At 42.6% G+C, this 21421-nt stretch overlaps 1 protein-coding gene across 10 annotated transcripts in view; it reads left to right on the top strand.

Moving 5' to 3' along the window:
• Positions 1-21421, top strand: part of PDE4DIP (phosphodiesterase 4D interacting protein) — a 162782-nt gene that overhangs the window by 57588 nt on the left and 83773 nt on the right. For all 10 annotated transcript variants that reach the window (XM_070395852.1, XM_070395847.1, XM_070395854.1 and 7 more), the window contains 4 exons: positions 13051-13127; positions 15961-16084; positions 16255-16430; positions 18207-18324. In XM_070395852.1, coding sequence (XP_070251953.1) covers positions 13051-13127; positions 15961-16084; positions 16255-16430; positions 18207-18324 — 495 coding nt within the window. The remainder of the gene's footprint in view (positions 1-13050; positions 13128-15960; positions 16085-16254; positions 16431-18206; positions 18325-21421) is intronic.

The following is a 21421-nucleotide window of genomic DNA, read 5'->3' as shown; positions in this document are numbered from 1 at the left end:
CTACAGAGAAGGTATTGGCTGGGCTGAGTTCTCATCTGGAGACATGATGGTGAAGAATCTGCTTCTGGGCTCACTTGGGTGGTAGGACTAGAGGTCCCAACTTCCTGCTGGATGTTGGCAAGAGGCTGGCCGCAGTTCCTCGAAGCCACCCACTTACCCTTTGCCATATGGGCTTTTCCACATGGCAACTTGCTTCACCAAGTCAACAGGGAGAGGCGCTAGAGCAAGTCTGCTACCAAGACAGTCTTAAGGCTTAACATTGTCAGAGCAGTGACAGTCCCTACCTTTGTTATATTTATTGGGTGGAAGCAAATTACACATGCTGCCCATACTCAAGGGGAGGGAACTATACAAAGGCATGAACACCAGGAGGCCGATATCATGGGAGCTGTGTTAGAGTCTGTCCACCACATAATCGTCCCACTTTTTTTTTGCAGAGATGGCATGGGAAGGGAAGTAAATAACATGAGAGTGACCAATAGAGGAAGATGTGTTCCTAGGTTCTACGTTCACAGCATTTATAACTGTCAAGCATCCCAGATTGGTGGTCTCCATGCTGAGCTCCTTACTCACCCTTTGTACTTGGCTATTTGCATTGACATTTCCTTTATCATATCTTTCTTTACATCTTTTTGTTTAAATCAACTTTATTAAGTGTACAGTTTGATGAGTTTGAACAAATATATACATCTATGCAACCACCACCACCACACAATAGAAATATAAAGTATTTTATGAACTCCAAAATTGTATGTCCCATTGGTATCAATCCTCTCACACCACTGGCTGTAAGAAACCATTGATCTACTTTCTGTCTATGGCTTAGTTTTATCTATTCTAGAATTTCATGTAAATGGAAGCATACAGTATGGATTCTGGTACCTGGCTTCTTTTACTTAGCATAATGATTTTGAAGTTCATTCGTGTTGTGTCACTAGTTCATTCTTTTTTATTGCTGAGCAGTATTCCATTGTTTGAATATAATGCAATTTGTTTATCTGTTCACCTGCAGATGAGCATATGGGTTTTGTGCAGTGACTAGCTATTAGGAATGAAACTGCTCTAAACATTCATGCACAAGTCTTTGTTTTATTTTTTGTGGGTAAGTACTCAGTAGTGGAATTGCTAGGCCATATCATAACATTTCAATTGATAAGATGCTGCTAAACTATTTTCCAAAGTGGCTATGCCATAGAAAATGTCTTTTTAAAGCAATGCCTTAAAGGACATGAGGATGTTAGCCAAGCAGATAACTAGGAGAAGAACATTCCAGGGCAGCCATGGAGCCTGAAGCAGCATGAGAAGGTGCAAGAATGCTGAGAGATGAGGCCCTAGAGCAGTGGTTCTCAACCTTCCTAATGCCGCAACCCTTTAATACAGTTCCTCATGTTGTGGTGACCCCCAATTTCATTGTTACAAATTGAACATAACTAAAGCATAGTGATTAATCACAAAAACAATATGTAATTATATATGTGTTTTCCTATGGTCTTAGGCGACCCCTGTGAAAGGGTCGTTCAACCCCCAAAGGGGTCTTGACCCACAGGTTGAGAACCACTGGCCTAGAGGTAGTGGAGCTGATGCAGATCAGATAGGCCCTCATAGATAATTGTAAAGACTTTGGCTTTAACTCTTATTGATAAGGGAAGCCATTGAAAGGTTTTGAACAGCAGTGACCTAATAAATGAGAGTTCTATCTGAATTTTGAAAAGACCTCTGTGGACTGACAGTTGGCAGAGGGGAGTGGAATTGGGGAACTTGGTGAAACTGGTGAAGAGATTAAGAAGTACAAATTGGTAGTTACAGAATAGTCACAGAGATGTAAATTACAGCACAGGGAATATAGTCAATAATATCAAATAACTATGTATGGTGCCAGGTGGGTACTTGAAATGTCTGGGGGATCACTCTCTAAAGTACATGATTATCTAACCACTATGCTGTACATCTGAAACTAATACAGAATAATATTGAGTGTAAACTATAATTGAAAAAATAAAAAAAATTTCTTTTAAAGATCATTGTGGTTATGATATTGAGAAAAGGCTGTAGAAGGGAAAGGGTAGAAGCCAGGAAGGGCTGCTGGGAAGCTATTGCAGTAATCCACATAGGAGGTGATGATGATCAGACCAAGGTAATAGCAGTTGATGGGAGGGAGAGATGGTGAAGGTAGCACCAAGAGGATTTGCTGATGAAGGGATGGATGTGGAATATGAGAGAGAAAAAAGGAATTAAGGAAGACTCAGGGTCAAAGCCCAAGCAACTGGAAGGATGGAGTTGCCATAATTAAAACTGAGAAGGCTATATGTGGAGCAGGTGTGAGGGTGGGGAGTGGGATTTCAATTTTGGACATTCTGTGTTTGGGATATTTGTTGGACATTTCCAGTGGCAATATCAAGCAAGCAGTTGAATTTATGTCTGAAGTTCTGGATAATGCATTGGACTGGAGATATAAAATTTGGGTGTTGTCAGCATATAAATAGTATTTAAAGCTGCATAAGATCACCAGGGAGTTAGAACTACCAACAGGGAAGAGAAAAGGACCAAAGACTTAACCCTGGGTCACTTAAACATTAATAAAAGAACCAACAAAGGAGATAGAAAAGATGCGATTGGTGAAGTGGGAAGAAAACCAAGAGTCTGGAGTCATGGAAACCAAGTAAAGAAAGTAATAATGGCCCAACCAGTTGAGTGTCAATCTATGAACCAGAAGGTTATGGTTCAATTCCTGGTCGGAGGAACATGCCCTGGGGTTTTGGGCTCGATCCCCAGTCGGGGGTGTGCAGGAGGCAGCCGATCAATGATTGTCTCTCATCATTGATGTTTCTATCTATCTCCCTTCCTCTCTGAGATCAACAAAAATATATTTTTTTAAAAAGAAAGAAAGTATATAATGGAAGAGGGTGGGATCAACCTTTTGAACTGCTGCTGATAGCTCAAGTAATATGATGACTAAGAATTGACCTTTGGCTTGGCCTGCATGGCTCAGTGGTTGAGCATTGACCTATGAATCAAGAGGTCACGGTTTGATTCCCAGTCAGGGCATATGCCACGGTTGTGGTTGTGGGCTCGATTCCCAGTAGGAGGTGTGCAGGAGGCAGCCAATCAATGATTCTTTCTCATCATTAATGTTTCTATCTCTCTCTCTCCCTCTCTTTTCCTCTCTGAAATCAATTATAAAATTTTTTTTAAAGAATTGATCTTTGGATTGAACAACACAGATGTCACTAGCGATCTTGATTATTGTAGTTTGATGGACTGGTGGAGGCAAACCTGATCACAGTAGGTATAACAGAAACTGAGAGGAAAAGAATTGAACTCAATGAGTACAACAAATCTTATTTAGGAGTTTTGTTGCAAAGGAGGACAAAGAAATTGAACAGTCACTAGTAAGGGGTTTATAGAAGAATTTTTTAAAAAGATAGATGAAGAATAGCATGTTTGTATACCAATAGAATTTTCCAGTAGAATGTGAAATATTGGTGAAGAGAAGGGGAGAGTTTCTGGATGGTTCTTTTGAGAGGCAATGCATAAATGGGATGTTTGGCTTTAGGTGGGAGCATGGATAGTTGGCCTGTGGTCCAAAGTGGAGAGACAGAGTATGTGAGCTCAGATGCCTGTAGACAGACAGATACGGTGGGAGAAGACTGTCAAGAGTTTTCTTCTAGCATTTCAGTATTCTCAAGGAGGTAAAAAGCAAGCTTGTAATACCTTAAACAATAAATTTTTTTTTTTTTTTAAAAAAGGGGGGGAAAAAGCAAGCTTATTCTCCCACTGTGTATTTTCAAACATGCTCCTAGAGTGAGTCACTCTCCCTCATGTGTGCTAATCCCTGCTGACATATCCTCATTCACACCTGGAATACCCCTATCCGTTTTCTCTGCTTATCTAAACCTTTCTCAGGTTTCAGAGTCCAACTCAGATTCTACCTGCTCCGGTGGGCCTGTCCTTATCACACTGCCTGAAATCCTCTTTCACTCTCTGTGCTCTTCCAGCAACTACAGTCGAGATGCATTATTTGGCCAATGTTATTGAATTCCTGGCTGGCAACTATCTTTCCACATATACAGTCCTTGTCCCTCCTTTTGGATTATAAACACTTTGTGGGGTGGACTGATCTCAAACTTCCGCTGTAGCCTTCAACATAATCTTCAACATTGTTGAGCCTATAACAGAAGCTCAGAAAGTGTGTGTTGATTGTTTGCAAACACCCTGAAAGTTGCAAGGGAGGCTCATCTGTGCAGAAAAAGAGGAAGAGCAGAACACCTTTGCATCCTTTGCTATCTCCTCCACCTGGGAGGCCCAGGAACTGTGCTTTGGAGGAGAACCCTCATCTCTTCCCGGAACCCAGCAGCCTCTCCAAGAGAAAGGTTGGCAGAAATAGAGAGTAAACACATTGAGGAATGAAATAGGTAAGAAGAAGAAATTCTTGTGTAGGGGTGGGGGGTAAGAGGTCAATCAAAGGACTTATATGCATGCATATAAGCATCACCAATGGACACAGACAGTAGGGGGGTGAGGGCCTGTGCTGGGGGGTGGGAGCGGCCAGGAAGAGGTCAATGGGGGAAAAAGGAGACATATGTTATACTTTCAACAATAAAAAATTTTTAAAAGAAAAAGAAGAAGAAATTCTTGACAGTAAGAATTGCTTAAGAGTGGGCTCTGGCCTAGCCAGATTGGCTCAGTAGATAGAGCATGAGCCTGCAGACCAAAGGGTCCCCGGGTTTGATTCTGGCCAAGAGCATGTACCTTGATTTTGCAGGCTCCTCCCTGGCCGGAGCCCTGTTTAGGGTGCAAGCAGGAGGCAACCTATCAATGTGTTTCTCTCACATTGATGTTTCTCTCTGTCTTTCCCTCTCTCCCACTCTCTCTAAAAGATCAATGGGAAAAATATCCTCAGATGAGGATTAATCCCCACCCCCCACCCCAAAAAAAGAGTGAGTTTTGTTTTATTTTGAACAAATTCACTCATCTGATAAAGATATAATCATCTTCTATGTATGGGCACTGTGCTAACAACAGTGGGGATACAGTGGTGAGAGAATAGAGGGGTCCTTGTCCTCCTGATACTCATCATAGTGCCTGAACATAGTTCGAGTAGGCCTGGGATCTGACTCCTCCTCAGTGCCATGCTTGCTACCACTCGTCTTGTTTTGCTTCACTTATAATGAGCTGGAGTCACGTCTGTGTTTTGTTGGTTGCTGAATGCCATCATCCCATGAAACGCTAAGATTCTCCTGCACCACAGGATTAGTGTAATGCAGGGCAGAGCGTTTTCTGTGTGATGTACCGAAAGCTAGTGCACCTTTTCTCCTAACATCTTACAGAGCAGTGCTGTCCAGTAGAAATACAATGTGAGCCACAGACGAAATTTAGAAATTTCTAGTGGTCATATTGAAAGAAAAGTTTTAAAAAAAAGTGAAATTAATGTTAATAATGTCTTTAAAATATTACTTCGACATGAAATGAATATTTAAAAATCGAGAGTGTATATCCTTTCTTTTTTCTTAAAAAATTTTTTTTATTAGTTAAGGAATTACAAATGTGTTCTCATCCCCCCCATTAACCCCCAACTTCCCCCCCCCACACCCGCACACTCATGCTCCCATCCCCCTGTTGTCCATGTCCATTGGTTTGGCTTATATACATGTATACAAGTCCTTCGGTTGATCTCTTCCCCTTACCCCCGCCATCCCCTACTTTCCTTCTGGGGATTGATAGCCTGATCGCTGTTTCTCAGAGAGTGTATATTCTTTCATTGTGGTTGGCCTTTGCAATCAGTGTGTACGGGGTCTTTGAAGTCCTTACAGCATATCTCAGGTTGGACTGGTCATATCTCAGGGGTTCAGTAGCTACATGTGGCCTGTGGCCGCCGCCCTGGATGGCAGAGCTGTAGAACCTACAGTCGTAAGTGCTGTGCCTGGTCCCAAACAGAAGCGCAGCCTCAGAAGAGCTGACTGACCAGAGGGCCTGGCTGCAGGACACAGCGAGGCTTTCCAGAGGAGTGGCTTAGATTCTAGTGCAGAGTGTAAGCTTCAGGGTAAGAAAAACCGTCCTGCACTTTGCAGGACACCAATCAGTGGCTCTGTCCTTTTTGAAAAATAAAAGCAAGTGAGCCGAATTTGGGGATAAATGTCAGATCACGTTAGACAACATGGATACTTTTTAAAAAATTTATTTTTATCAATTTCAGAAAGGAAGCGAGAGGGAGAAAGAGATAGAAACATCAATGATGAGAGAGAATCATTGGTCGGCTGCCTCCTGCATGCCCACTACTGGGGATTGAGCCCCAATACCAGGCATGTGCCCTGATTTGGAATCAAACTGTGACCTCCTGGTTCATAGGTCAATGCTCAACCACTGAACCACTCTGACTGGGCAACACAAATCATTTAAAAACATTTAGTAGGCCGTATGTTTCCTGTGCACCAATTTATCTATAGAAAAATTAATACAGTTGTTATATTTTTTAACTTCATAGTCAATTTCTACTTTGTTACTTCCAGTTCTAGACCTGCTGCCCAGAGAAAAGCCAGGCAGAGCTCAGGATGGTTCCCTGAGCTCCCCTTCCAGACTAGCTGAGGACACAAGTCATTCTGAGCATCCCTCTCAGCCCGGTGAGTGGGGCTGGGCTCCTGACTGCACACAGGTGGCCTGGGGATTGCAGGCTCCCGCCTCGCCCCGGCTTTCTCAGGAGGCCTGCACTTTGCTAAATTAAGCCCCGCCAGGCCTATTTGTGGACCCAGAGGCTCCAGCCAAGTGAGAGAGATGCGTCCAGCTACGGAATGTTCTGGGAGGGAGAGAAACACTGAGATCATTGGTATTTATGTACAGTTTCTCACTTGCCAGATCAACAGAGGCTTCAGGGACTCAACCAAGATTTTAACAGAGTGGCCACGGGGGACAGTTGAAGCGCAGAGCAGTGTGTATACGAAGACCTCTGAGCTCAGTCTAACTGAAACAAGCCCCAGACACCTCAATCCTCCCCACACACTTTGTAATAGACTTTATTTTTAGAGCAATTTTAAGTTCACAGCAAAATTGAGCCAAATATACAGAGATTTCCCATATACCTCCTGCCCTCCAACATCCACAGCTTCCCCATCGACAGCTTCCCCATCATCTTAGTCCAAAAACATCTCATTTTAATTTTCTTGGGTTCCTACAATTAGTGTTGACCAGAAATAGCTCTCTCTTTCTTATGACTCATGCATCTTACTACCTGTGGGGAAACTAACATTTCACCAGATTATGTAACCAGACAACCCAGGGGTCTGGGCTGCCTGTCACTACTTGAGCCAATTAAGCAGAAACGGGGTTGAATCATATATGAGCATTTATTCCACTAATGCCGTCAGTGTGGGAGAGCAGCAGGTCACCCACAAAAATCTGCTCTGCAGCCCCCCATAAGCCAGCTGCTTATATTGGTTAGAAGGACGAAGATTACGTGAGAAAGTAGGAATTACAGGCATGGGGAAGTGGGTATGGGATGATCATTACAGGTTACAAGTCACGCGGGCTGGAGGGGATTCTCAGAGGTCAGGCAGGTGCCTCCGGGCGCCCCGGCACCAGATTACAGGTGATGGGGGCGGGGGGGGGGGGGGGCGATTGTAAAGAGCAGGTGCCTCTGGGACTCGATTGTTTCAGCCACAAGGTCATAAATCTTTCCATAATGATAGACAGTTCTCCGAACAGGAGGATGGACTGCATTCTGATGTTAGCTCCCATATTCCAGGGTGTACAACTCCCAGCCAGGTAAAAATGTGCTTTCTCTAATCAGAAAAGAACAATCATGGTTAACAGAGCATGATTAATATTTCTTATAGTTATAGTTGGTTTCCAATATTCTATTTCTGCCTCTAACACAGCCGTGGGCAAACTACGGCCGTTTGAAATGAATAAAACTAAAAAAAAAAAAAAAAAAAAGACTGTACCCTTTTATGTAATGATGTTTACTTTGAATTTATATTAGTTCACACAAACACTCCATCCATGTTTTTGTCCCGGCCCTCCGGTCCAGTTTAAGAACCCATTGTGGCCCTCGAGTCAAAAAGTTTGCCCACCCCTGCCCTAACACCTACTCTGTGTCAGATATTTTCACCGTATTTTCTCATTTAATTTTCACAATATTCCTGAAAGGTAGTTATTAACACTCAAAAAAACAAAACCTTGGGTTAAGCAATTTACCTCTAGAATACAGAGGTTGAACTGTATGGAACTATGTGAAACTGAAAAGTGGCTGAATACCTGTACTTTCCTGTGATTCAACCTAATAGAATGTGAGCGAGCTAGTACTTTAGTCCTAAAGTCTACACTCTTTGCCTTGTACCGTATGCTGCCCTAAGTACCAGATTCTTTCTTTCCCCTTGGCAGTACGGTAGTTTCAGACTCATGTCTCTCACCCCCTTAAATATTAGGACTAGGGAGCCGAGAGGAAGGGCAGCCCAAGGTCTGACATGTGTTGGGTTGGGTCTAGGCGTATTTCTCTAGAGGCGAAAGCTGAAATTGCAGGGTGGGTCTCTATTGATTTGTGTACCTGCTGCTATTTACAGCTGCCATGTGTGTGAGTTTCTGTACACTATCTGATTCTAGATCCTTTCTGTTTATCACACACGACTGTAACCATCTGCTTAATTGCCCCCATAGGCTGTAAATTCCCTGAGGACTGTGATTGTGTCTCCTCGTTCTTTCTAGTACCTTGCACATCCAAAGTTGGTGCTTCATAAATATTTGATCAAAAAAGAAGTAAACAAATGCTACCATCTCACAAGCCACCCTGTCTTCTGCCCAGTGAGCACCCTTTCTCCTTCTTTCTCTCTCTCCCCTGCGTCTGTTCATACACCTGACCTCCTTACCGCCTTCGAACTCATTCACAGCTCAGTGTTTCCTCGGATGTGACTGTGTTTGTCTGCTTGGGCTGGGAAGAGAATGGTATTGTTTTCAGGCCCCTACGAAGGACTGACATGGGTTGGGCTTGAAGGAGAGACCTGAATAGAGAAACTTTGCCATTTGGATGTGGATCCTTGTATTATGTATTGTATGACCTGAAATTTTCCACTTGGGTTTTTTCCATCCCTTTGGGGGCTTGGACATTAAAGCAGGCTCTGGCCAGGAAGTGCCCTGGCTGCGTAGAGTCCTCTGGGTACAGAGACTGTGGACACTGCCCTGCTGTCCTTTCCCTGGCAATGAAGGACGCTTGTCACGTGTTGGGGCAACCTAGGTGTCTACGGTGGGGCTTAACTGCGCTAGTAGGAGACAGTGAACTTGGAATCTAGAAAGGCAAAAATTTCACCTCTGAGTAAAGTCTTTCCTGTATCATAGGGTCTACGGACTGTTAAAAAAAAAAAATCCAACCCAGCACATTTGAAGATCTCACTGGCTTTATTAAGCGACTCATGAGTCAGGCAGCGTCCCGCCTAGCAACTAGAGGGATGATCCCGGGGTTGTACAAAATGAAAGCTTTTTACAGGAAGAAGGGGAGGGAAGGGAGCTGATAAAAGGAAAGACTATTTTTAGACCACTGACATTTTCTTCTGGGAGCTGGGGGACAGCAAGGGTTTTTATCCTGCAGATTGCCTCTCCTCAATATGGGGCATGGTGAGGGCCCATGTGATAGATTACCTCATGGGCGTTGAGCAGAAAATTCCAGACTGGTTGATTAAGATTATGTTTCTGGGAGAGTTTGAAAGGGCACTTGGGTCAGGTATTAAATCCAGGTTTGGTATCACGGGCTTTAGCGCAAGGTTTTTTTGTGACTGACTTCATTCACTTAACCTAATGTGTTCAAGGTTCACCCATGCTGTATACATCATTTCTCCTAATGGCCAAATAATATTCCATTGTATGGCTACACCACATTTTATTTATCCACTCATCAGCCAATGGATGAAATTTTAAAAAGTGACTCTAGAACTTGACAGTGTCAAATATTTATGCTTGAAATGACTGAGCTCCTGAATGGTACTTGTCCGTTTTGGATTATATAGCAATTTCTATCTTAATACCATATTTCCTTACCTACAGTGATGTCCACCCTTCTCTTTCTTACCCAGTCAGCCTCCTTGGGTTAGGTTATATCTGAACTCCCTTACCAATGATCACCGTTAGCATTTTTTAATCCATATCTTGGAATTTTGCTCTTCTTCCCTCAACTGGATTGCAAGCATCCTGAGTATAAGAAATACATATTAGACATCGTCATTATTCCCCACAGGGTCTCTAAAGCCCTTTTACACTAAGAACGTTGCTAAATGTGCAGGACAAGGGCCTGCAAGAGTCAGAGCTGACCCATTCACACGGTTGGCTGTGATCACACGTCTTCAATTTAAACGTCGCTCCCCAACTCCTAGAAATGTGGAATTTCTATGGGAGGCAGTAAGTAAACTCTTGACCTCCTTAATATAATGGGTAATGATGCTTCTGGTCTCATGCTGAAAAGATTGATACATTTTGCTTTAAGAGCTTTTTTTTTTTTTTTTTTATTGGCCAGATAAAGCGGTAGGGTTTTTTTTTTTTTAGGATTTGCTGTGCCATGGCTTCTACTGGGACATAAATTTGAAACTCTTCTAATTTTTAAAAGTTAGAACCATATTTTGGATTATATAAGCGAAGATCAATGAATAGAATTAACACCGACGCCTTGAAAAGGAGTCAGGTAATTGGTTGCTGCTGGCTGCTCTTAACCCAATTCTGTGCTGAACTTTGCAGTAAAAATCAGGGTGGGAATCGATTCAGCGGAATCCCATGTTTCACGTGGACTGCTGTGAAGGCTCTGGTCAAGTGATGTTCCCAGAAACAAAACAAGCTACCGACACAGAGAAAGTCTGATTAAACTCTGTGTAACTAGGCAGTGATTTTTCTGCAAAAATAGGTTGTAGAGGGGCTAGACCTTAACACTTTAAATCGGAATGTACTTGTATTTCCGTGTGGTAAGATTTTGTATCACCTGTGAAATGACTTTGATCTGCTGGAATCATTGATCATAAGATTTCAGATCTAATCTGTGATGCTGAAGCTATTTCAGCAGTTCTGTGTGAGACATAAATGTCACCGTCTAGTTGATTGAACAGACATAATACTAAGGCCTAGAGAAGTAATCTATTCTTTTTATCGTTCCTCATTTATTTTTTTGCTTTCCTTCCTTTTCAATTCTCTTTTCTACTTAACTTAGAAGGATAAAGCTAACATGAAGAATATGCGGAGTGGATATGTATTTGCGTGCAGGATCTGGGATAGCTCACCTTCGGTGTAATCATTTATTTTTCTTTCTATGACATAATACTAGTTTAAAATGTGGTTATGGCTGAGAACTTTAACTCCCCTAGTCAGACAGGGTAAATTGGTTTTATAGTTGATAATAGGTAATATTTCTTGAATGCTTACTGCACACCAGGCACCATGCGTCTGCTTTTTGCGCATTATTTCACTTAGTCTTCCGAATATCGGTATGAGCGAGGAACCATTACGATCCCCCCTTGATCGATGAGGAGGCCGGGGCTTTTAGAAAGGGCAGGTGACTTGCCAGGCCCTCTTCTCACCTGCAGGGCCTATGCTCTCGGCCACTCTCCTTACTGCCTCCACATCTTTCAAGAATGCACAAATGCAGCACATTCCCTAATTTTATAGCTCACTACATTCCACTAGGTCAGGGGAGATTGGCAGCGTGTCCTGGCCTGGTCTCTGAAACACTGGAGTGGAATGCTGGATTCGGTTATTGCTTTATCAAGAGGAACCCTTCTGGGTTTCAGTTTCCTTATTTTTAAAATGCGGGACCACCTATACCACTGAGAAAACGGAGGCTCATGTGATGAAGCCCATAGCATAGTATTAATAAAACTCCTCCTGCTTCATACTGTGGAATGGATTTCATCAGGGAAGGAACGGATTCATTTCTGTGCACTCAGCTCGAAGCCTGAATAAAGTCCATCCTGAACTAAAATGCAGAGACCCCTCCATCGGTTCACCCACAAACCTGCTCCCCTTTCTGTGCCCTGGTTTAGTCATTAACACGTGTTGCCACCCACTGGCTAGAAACCTCAGCGTTGGCTCTGCTCCTCCCTCTGGTCTAATTGAGTCTCTCACTCATCCGCGAGCCCTGTGGAGTCTACCTCTGAGAGGTCTTTTTGAGTCTTCCTCCCTGTGCTTTGCTGGCTCAGACAGTCCCCACCTGTTCTGGTCAGTTGCCTCTTGGCTCATCATCTTCTTCACGCCTACCTACCGTGAATTCCTTCCTCAGCACAGAGCTGGCCGGGACCCTATTTTGCCTGCAGCTCCCTAGTGAGTTCTTGTTCTCTACTGATTACTATTCAGCCTTCTTAGCATGACGTTCATAAACTGGTTGTAAGCTGATTTCTGTCCCGATTTCCCACTCCTCACCATATACCAGGCCACTTCCCCTGCCCTGGGCACTTCATGGACAAGCTCTCACCAAATCCTTGTCCATATTTGACTTGGGATGCTTTTATTTCCTTCTTCTGTTTGTGCAAAATCTGACTTGTTGCTGCCTCACCTCAATACAAATGAAGTGTCCTCTTCATACATTTGCCATCAGAATCTCCTGTCACCTTAAACAAATGCAATTTTATGAAAGTCCAATTTTATCGTAAAGGCAGGGTATTGTTTTCAGAAATGCTCATCACACACAATTTCTTTAAATAATTAAATTCCTAGGTATACTTAAAATTCAGTCCTATATACAGCACTTTGGTTTACAGGAACACACCTGTGTTGGTAAGAAAAAACTTATTCTAATACACACTCTGTCCGTGAGTGCATTAAAGAGCGAACAGGCTTGGGCAGTGCTCAGCACCAGGGGCGGTGAGGGACAGATGGGAAGGATGGTTAAGTAGCCCCGGGGAAGTCCTGAGGCCTACAGTCTGTTGGTCATTGGCTAGGTTACTGACCATCTGAATCCACAGCTGTGTCAAGGGCCAGGAAGAGGGCTGAGTTGAGATGACAGGTGGAGGACCGAGGCAAGTTCAAGTAGGAACCTGGTTCCAGGGTAGAGGGTCTGCGGCAGGTAATGATGATTCATGCCTGTGTGCTTTTCAGAACATCGAGCTGAAGGTTGAAGTGGAGAGCCTGAAACGAGAACTCCAGGACAAGAAACAGCATCTGGATAAAACTTGGTGAGTTGCAGTTTGCACTAGATGAGTTCTGGTCCCTTCCAGAGTCTGGCTCACTAACCCGAGAATAATAGGTTTGGAACCAAATTCCTTAGCCTGAACTCTGGCATCTGGATGCCATGTCCAGTTCAGGGCTCTGTTATTAAGTCTGACAGACCTTGCCATAGATGGATAAATTCACCAGACCTAAGTTTATAAACTTCCTATTCAATAATCTACTGATATAACACCAAGGGCTGGCATAGAGATTGGGGGAAATGGGCACGCTCATATACTGCTGACAAGAGTGTGAATTGTGGCCACATTTTTAGTATGTGGCACTACCCAAGTAAAAACTAAGCATTTCCTCTGATCAAATAATCCTTAAAAGGAATCTGTTCCTTACACATAAGAACACGAATATGAAAGGATAAATGTATAAAGATAATTCCTGAATCATTATTTGTAATGGCAAAAACCTAGAATCAACTATGCATCAATAGAGCAATGGTTGAAGGCAGTTTGATCTACCCATACTGTGGAATATTATGCAGTCATTAAAAAGCATGAGTTAGCTCTATCCTGGTGGGAAGTCCCTGACAGACTAAGTAAGGGGGAAAAGTGCTGAGTGATGTTTATAGTGTCAGCCCCTTTGAGTAAAGGCAAACAGTGCTCTCTTTGTGTATATGTGTTTGATGCTGCATAGGAAGAAAACTGGAGAATTTCATATCAAATCCTTTAATGTGCTTATATCAAGGGAGTGAGATTGGAGTTTGTGATGGGAAAAGGACTTGATTTTTCCTTTATATAATTTTGTGTTGTTAAAATAGTTACTTTTATAATTTATAGTTTTTATAATTTAAAAACTGAGTTTTAAATGATAAGTATTATTAAAATTGCCATTAAAAATATAACATAAGACACTGGGGGGTAGGGGAGACCAGGGGATTGTCAAGGGCGGGGAAAAAAAGGGACACATATGTAATACCCTTTGTAATACTTAAAGCAATAAAAGAATTTAAAAATAAATAAATAAATAAATAAAAATAATTTTCAGATTGTATCCTGTGATCGGTTTACATTCACTCTGATCTGTAAATCTTTCTATTGCTACTTCTCTTGACATTTAGGATGACTAGTCTAGCAAGGTCAGAATACTCAAAACCAGACTCAATAATACACAATATACTGGTGTTATTAAACACTTACTAAAGCACTAAGTGAGCTGATAGCTTTTAGGAAAACATAGAAAATAACAATTGAGTAATAGATTTTGAGATTTGTGTAATGCTTTAAAATTTTTTTATGTCATTTCAGCTTTTCACTAGGTGGCATTATCTATTTTTAGGAATGAAAAAAGTAAGGTACAGGGTATTAAAGTCTTGTCAAATGAGTGGCAGAACCCACATCTTCTGGCATCAATTCAGCACCTCTGACTTTACAACAGCTGTAGCCTCTTCAATCAGGAATTCCTGGCCAACTGAGCTACTCAGAAAATGTATAACTTCCATTCTCAAGATATTATAGTTAGCTTTTGCCTATTGCATTTATCAAAGAATATGGAATCAAAGTAAAAGTTGATGATTTCTGAGGCCTACCTATTTAGGGGTCTTTCTACTTAGGGTTATTCTTTTGACTTGTGTCCCTTGTACAACTAAGACCCTTCTATCCCCCAAAGACTCAAGTTACATAAAGCCTCTGGATGGTAGTGAGTAGTGTCCACCAGTAACTAAGGGATCCTGTCATCTTTAGGAAAGCTCCCTTTGGTCTCCATGGACACAGCCTTCTGGGTCAAATATTAAAGTACCACTCGGCTTGGGTAGAGTAGCTTTGACTTATGAAGGTACAATGTTGCTCTCAGCTCTGAGAACAAGAAGGTGGTCCATGGTTCTCAACAAATGACTTAAAGCAGGAATAAAAACAAACCGGAATTAAGATCATTCAGCACCTGATATTGCCCCCAAATTTCTAATCCTCAGACATCCACGGGCAGCTGTTGTTAGCTAAAAATAAGCTGGTGACACCTGACCCACTTTAGCGCCTGGACATTCATTCCTAAGGACGTCAGAGGAGCCAAGCTAGGCCAGAACCCCGAGCCTCCGTAGATTAAATGTCTGCTCTCCGCAGGGAGAACTGGATGGGACTCTGGCCAGGTAGCCCAGATGCAGGGCAGGTATTTAGGAGTTACTGGCTATAAAGGAGGAGAGCATTTCTGTGGCTGTCCAAATGGATATTCTGTCCCAGCAGTGGAAGGAACACTTTCAATTCAAATAGCAAGAAAGGCAGGGAACTAGCAAAGCACTCTGGGAGGATAAGCCTGAATGGAAGAGTCCCTGGACAGAAGATAGTGGACATGGATGCTGAGTTCTGAACAGTTTGATGGCGTCTCACCTTCCAAATGAAAGACCCCCCCAGGAAGCTATAAGAATAATGAAGCCTCTAGGGCAGGGATGGGGAAGGTCCGGCTCGCGGGCTGTAGAAGGCCCTCGAAATCATTTGGTCTGGCCCTGCCAAGGCATTAGGGGTGAGTTAATTAAATGTTTGACCAAAATATAGCAGGCTAATGTTTAAGTTGATAATTTTGTATGGTCCACGAATGATGTTATACATATCCAAATGGCGCTTGGCAGAAAAAAAAAGGTTCCCCACCCCTGCTCCAGGGAGTCAAGTGTATTCTGATGGACAAGCAACAAAAACTTAAGAGTTCCTGGAAAGGTTGGGAAAAGCAGTTCTGAAAATAGTTGCCGAGGGAAAAAGCCTTCATTCTTCTCCTCCATCGTTGTGTGAAACAACCGACATGGGTTCACGAGCTAAATGACGTGACTGGCTCTGACTGGCCCGTGCTGTGCGGTTTCAGTGCCGATGCGGAGACTGTCAGCAGCCACAATGAGGCTGAGCTCCGGCGCCAGGTTGAGGAGCGACAGCAGGAGACGCAGCATGTCTACGAGCTCCTGGAGAACAAGATCCAGCTTCTGCAGGAGGTAAGCAGGGGCCCAGGGCCAGGCTCCCTGCCCTGTTCCCTACTGCTCTGCCCCTGCATTCACCTTTCCTCCCCTCTCGTGCTTCCCAAACACATGGAGTGTCCCTATGTTTTAGGGCTCTTAACCTCAGCGGGGACTTCGCAGTCTCTCAGTTTTTGTTTTTTTTGCAGGAATCCAGGCTAGCAAAGAAGGAAGCTGCGCGGATGGCAGCTCTGGTGGAAGCAGAGAAAGAGTGTAACCTGGAGCTCTCGGAGAAACTGAAGGGAGTCACCAAGGACAGGGAAGATGTACCAGGAGACCGGGTCAAGCCCGACCAACACACGGAGGCCCTGGCCCAGAGGGACAAGTAGGTGCCTTTGGTGCTGTATTTGTCACCGGCCTTTTGCCTGTTCTCCAGGTTCTGAGTCACATAGCAGCTGCACTGTTCCCTTTTAAGGACTTACAGTGTCCATTTCTAAGACTCGGTGGCTCCCACAACCAAAGGTTTTCTTTTTAGGGTTGCGTCTTCAATGGTATTCATGAAAAGAACGCATTTGTTGGCAATCGGGAGCCTTGTGTAGGTATAAATAGAACAAGGGTCACACGGTGGCAAACGAGAGATGTGGATTTGCTTATTGTACAGACGTTTACTGAGCACCTGCTACATTCCAGACACCGGGCTAAGCACTAAGGTTACAGATAAAAAGACCCAGTTCTCTTATCATGTTGCACAGTCTTAATAAGTTCTCTGATAGAAGTAACGGGATGCTTGGGGGACATGGAGGATTGTCATCTCTTCCAGACTAAAGGTTTCTTGGAGGAGCTGAGATCTGAGCTGAGTTTTGAAGAATGGATAGAAGTTAGAAGAAAGCATAGGAAGTGGGGGGAAGAGAAATGTTCTGTGCGAAGGAGAAACTGGAGGGGAGACAGAGGGAAGGGCGAATTTCAAGGCCTGCGCATGGTTCTACATAACTAGAGCAGAGAGTCTGGGGAAGACTAGGGAGAGGTAAGCTGTGCTCACAGTAGGGGTCTGATTGTGCCAGCTTTGTGTGCCATAATAAGGAACTTGAATTTGTTTCTAAAGGTAACTGGGCAGTTGTTAAGGCCACTACTGTCCAGGTTACTACAGCAAAACTTCTAACTATTCTCTTCACTTCCGGTCCTGCCCCTCTACTGTCCATTCCTATCTAATAATGCAGAGCTGTTTTGAAGTGGAGAATTCAACATTATCAGAGAAACAGCAAGATATGCCTTGCGTGTTGTAGATAAGGAATAACTGTTTATTTGAACCCATGGTTTGTATATTTCAACACAGCCTTCGGTCTTTTAACTTACTAGTAATCCTAGCCTGAATGTCCAGCCTCTTCTCCAGCCATTGTCTCTCCTCCCCCAACCTCAGCCTTTCCGCCTTCTTTCTACCAATGACTCTTCCCCAAATATAACTTGTGTCTTCATACTTTCATTCCTCTGTTCAAACTCTCCTTCTGAACCTGTAAATAACCCAGTCTTCAAAAATCTCTTCTCCTGAGCTTTCCCCAGACTCGTTCCAGTCAAATTAATCATTTTTTTAAAAAAATCTGTCTTCCTGTAGCTCCATGGCAGCATCTAATGTACTACAAGGTACACATACACCTGTGGTATGGTAGCGCTTTCTACATTCTATGACTATTATTTGTTTCTATTGCTGTGTCTCTGCACTCCCCAAACTCTTGGCACACACACTAAAAGAATTAATGTTTTCACAGAGCAGAGATTGTGACTTTTCCAAACTTATATTCCCAGTACTTGGTAGAGTGCATTGAGTATACATAATGGCTATCTAAGAATTGTTTCTTGAGTGAAACAACAATAGCAACCCAAGAAACTATAACTTCAGGGCCCTTATTTCCAGTTACATACCTATGGTCTATAGATCCATAGATCGGCTTCAGGAGGCCCGTAAACCTAGTGACAATGTAAGCAAATTGTGTAAATGTTTGGGGGCTGGAGCAGAGCATACATGGCTTTCTGAAGAAAAGAATCAAAGAGTTCAATGACCCCCAAAGCTAAAAACCTCCTGTATTGAACCATGCTCTCTTTGGAGTGGGCTGAAGGTAGTAATAGTATCATGAACATAATTGTTCTTACTTTTTCTTCAATCCAGACAAATTGAAGAACTGAGTCAGAGCCTGGCTGCCCAGGAGAAGCTTGTAGAACAGCTCTCTCAAGAGAAACAACAGCTGCTACATCTGCTGGAGGAGCCAACTAGCATGGAAGTGCAGGTGAGGTTTGGGCTGTACTTCCGGAGGCACTCGCCTCGTGCTTTCATGAGTCCTGCTTTCTTATATCTAAATGTATTAGCTATCTATTGCTGTGTAGCAAGTTACTACATACTTAGTGGTTTGAAACCATAGACATTTATTATCCCACAGTTTCTGTAGGTCAGAAGTCCAGGAATGGCTTGGCTGGTTTCTCTGCTCAGGGTCTCCCAAGTCTGAAATCAAAGTCGCAGCTGGGCTGCATTCTCTTCTGGAGGCTCACTCGAGAACTGATACATGACCAAGCTCCCTCCGGTTGTTGGAACAATTTTTTTTTAATCCTCACCTGAAGATGTATTTTTATTGATTGATAGAGAACATCAATGTGAGAGAGAAACATCAGTCAGTTGCCTCTTGTACATGCCCCAGCTATCGATGGAACCTGCAAGCTAGGTATGTACTCTGACCGGGAATCGAACCTGAAACCTTTTGGTGTACGGGATGACACTCCAACCAACTAAGCCACCCAGCCAGGGCAAGTCTCTTGGATTTTAATGAGGGACGCAAAGTGGTATGAAAGAATGCGCTCAGGTTTTGGAATTTGAATCTGAGTGTCAACACTTGTTTTATGTATAGTCTTGGGCACTTTACATAAACCCTCCAAGTGGTTTCCTTCTCTGTAAAATAGGCATTAAAATACCTCATGTTCGCTATTTGTACGGATTAGAAATAACATGCATGAGATGTCTAGGGTATGACTTACAACATGGTAACTACTATCATCACTATCCCTATTAACAGCCTGAAAGAGTAAGGCTGTTCCTAAAATGAGTAGCCGTTATGGAGACATAGTCAGTCAGTCAGATATTGCAAACCTCACTCACATTGCAGCTGTCTTTGTTTTATAACAAGGACAAAATTAATAAATATAGCTGTTGTTTATTAGTGAGATTAATGTTCATAATTCTCCCTTCAGACCTGTTAGCCTTGCACATTAAAAAAAAAAAACTATTTTACAGACAAAAACTGAACTCAGAGTTGTCAATTTGAGTTATTGCTCCTCAGGTGGACCACATTGGAGTACGAATGGTTCAGAGCAAATTGATCACAATGATAATTATCTCCCACTTTAATCTCTTAGACAAAAAGACGTATTGAAGCACTTTCTGTAATATCTTGGGAACATTTAATCACTCAAATGGTTGTTATTAAAATATAAAATATATCCCAAGTGTAATTTAAAATATTTATCAGTGAATATTCAACAACTTTTCTGTAGTAATGAAATCAGCACATATTGTACCATTTTCTATGTACCAGGTGTGGCTCTAAATATCTTATACATTAACTCAAATTAACACGTCTGAAAACAACCCTGTGAAGTATATTGACATTGGAGGCATAAAAAGAGAGTAATTTATAATAAAATAATGTTTTTTTAATACGTAAGTTCTTGAGCACAATTATATTAAAAAGAAAGAAATAGGTGCTTATAACTGTAACAGAAAGCACTGTGATTATCACAGCTTCAAATGCAGTCTGCCTTTATAAGTGATGTTATAACATGCAGGCATGTTCTGTTGGCACTTCAGAAATGGCAAGTGGCAATGCTGTTAGTAATGAGTTAGTGGTGATGCCAACATGGTAATGAGCCAATGGTGATGCCAAAACTCTTGGTAAGTTTCCAAATGAAACAAAACCAGTTCTCTCCTAATTTACACAGCAGTTCAACTCATGGAAAATTTAGTGTATATTAGTATGTCCATATATACAGTAGAATTAAGTCCTCAGTTCAGATGATTATGTAAACAGTTTTATTACTTCCATCAGTGCCCCGTGGAAGATTTGAAAGTCATTCAAATGTCATGCTTTGTCCATTGCAAGTTATGTAGCACCCTTTGTCCCACTCATTATTGGTATGACAATGAAAACAAGAAACACCCCCATGAATTTGCAGAATTCACCAATGGAGATTGAACAGTTGCTCAGTAGAACCATGGCCTAAGGGGTCCTAGCCTCCAAAGGGTTAATAGTCCAATAAAAGATTGGCATGTAAAGAATTAAAATACAGGATGATAAATAAAGACATAGAAATATATGCGCAATGCTAAAGGGACCCATCAATTACAGGGAATAAGTCAGAGAAAGCCTCACCTGGAAGTCCCCCTTGACCCGGCCTTAAAGATTGAGTACACCCGACATAAAATTGGAGAAGTGCATTCTAAGCAAGGGGAACAATATATGCATAGTGAAGGAATTGGGAGGAATTGGTATTACCAAATATATATGGTAAATGTTGAAGAGTGAAATACATAGCTGGAACGTCCCACAAATGTCACGCTAAGGACTTCATGTTGTAGGCAACCGAGAATTTTAAAAAAATTAAGCAAGGGGAATGAAAGCATCTGATGTATTTTAGGAAGATAATCCTGGTAGTTGTTTAGACTGATTGACTGAGCAGATATTTGATGTCATGCCTTGAGGTAGTACATTGTGGTCTGACACAGCTAATAACTGGCTTCATCTACTCCATTCTGTGAATTGGACAGAGGCATAAAGATGATGCTACAACCAGTTATGAGGCGCTTTGTCTCCCCCCTCTGTATGCAGTAGTGTGTGGCAACGCTTGCTATTTGTGACACCAGAAGGCTTTGCTCTGGGTGTCCCCCGTATCTGCAAATAGTAGCTGCATTTTAGTTTCTGCAAATAAGTCGCACGGCTTTGATACAGATTAGTTGACTCAACTGATTTTATTATCCCTTTGTTTCCCTTTTCCATTCTACCAAAACATCGCACAGCATCCACTGCGGCTGGAGTGTGCTTGCACAATACTTCTGAGCTTCTATTAGATAATTAACTTCATAGAACAACAACAAAAATGCCATAAGCTTAACATGCCACCGATTGACAATACTGCGTTGGCCTCCTGTCCTCTGTATCCACTCGGGTCGCTAGCATGCTGTGATCGGGGTGCTTGGGAGCTGTTTGAGGTGGCTGTCCCCCTTTTCACTAGGGAGTCAGAGAACCGAATGGAGCGAAGTTTACAAAGCATCTCTCTCTTCCTTGGTGAAGGCGTCCTCAGCATTGCAGGGGAAAGCTGGCAGTGGCCCCGGTGACGGAT

Source organism: Myotis yumanensis, unplaced genomic scaffold (genome assembly GCF_028538775.1).
Source record: "Myotis yumanensis isolate MYYU_CA2020_CCGP unplaced genomic scaffold, mMyoYum1.0.hap1 SCAF_17, whole genome shotgun sequence".
NCBI classification, from domain to species: Eukaryota; Metazoa; Chordata; class Mammalia; order Chiroptera; family Vespertilionidae; genus Myotis; species Myotis yumanensis.
This window is presented reverse-complemented; position numbering and strand designations above follow the sequence as displayed.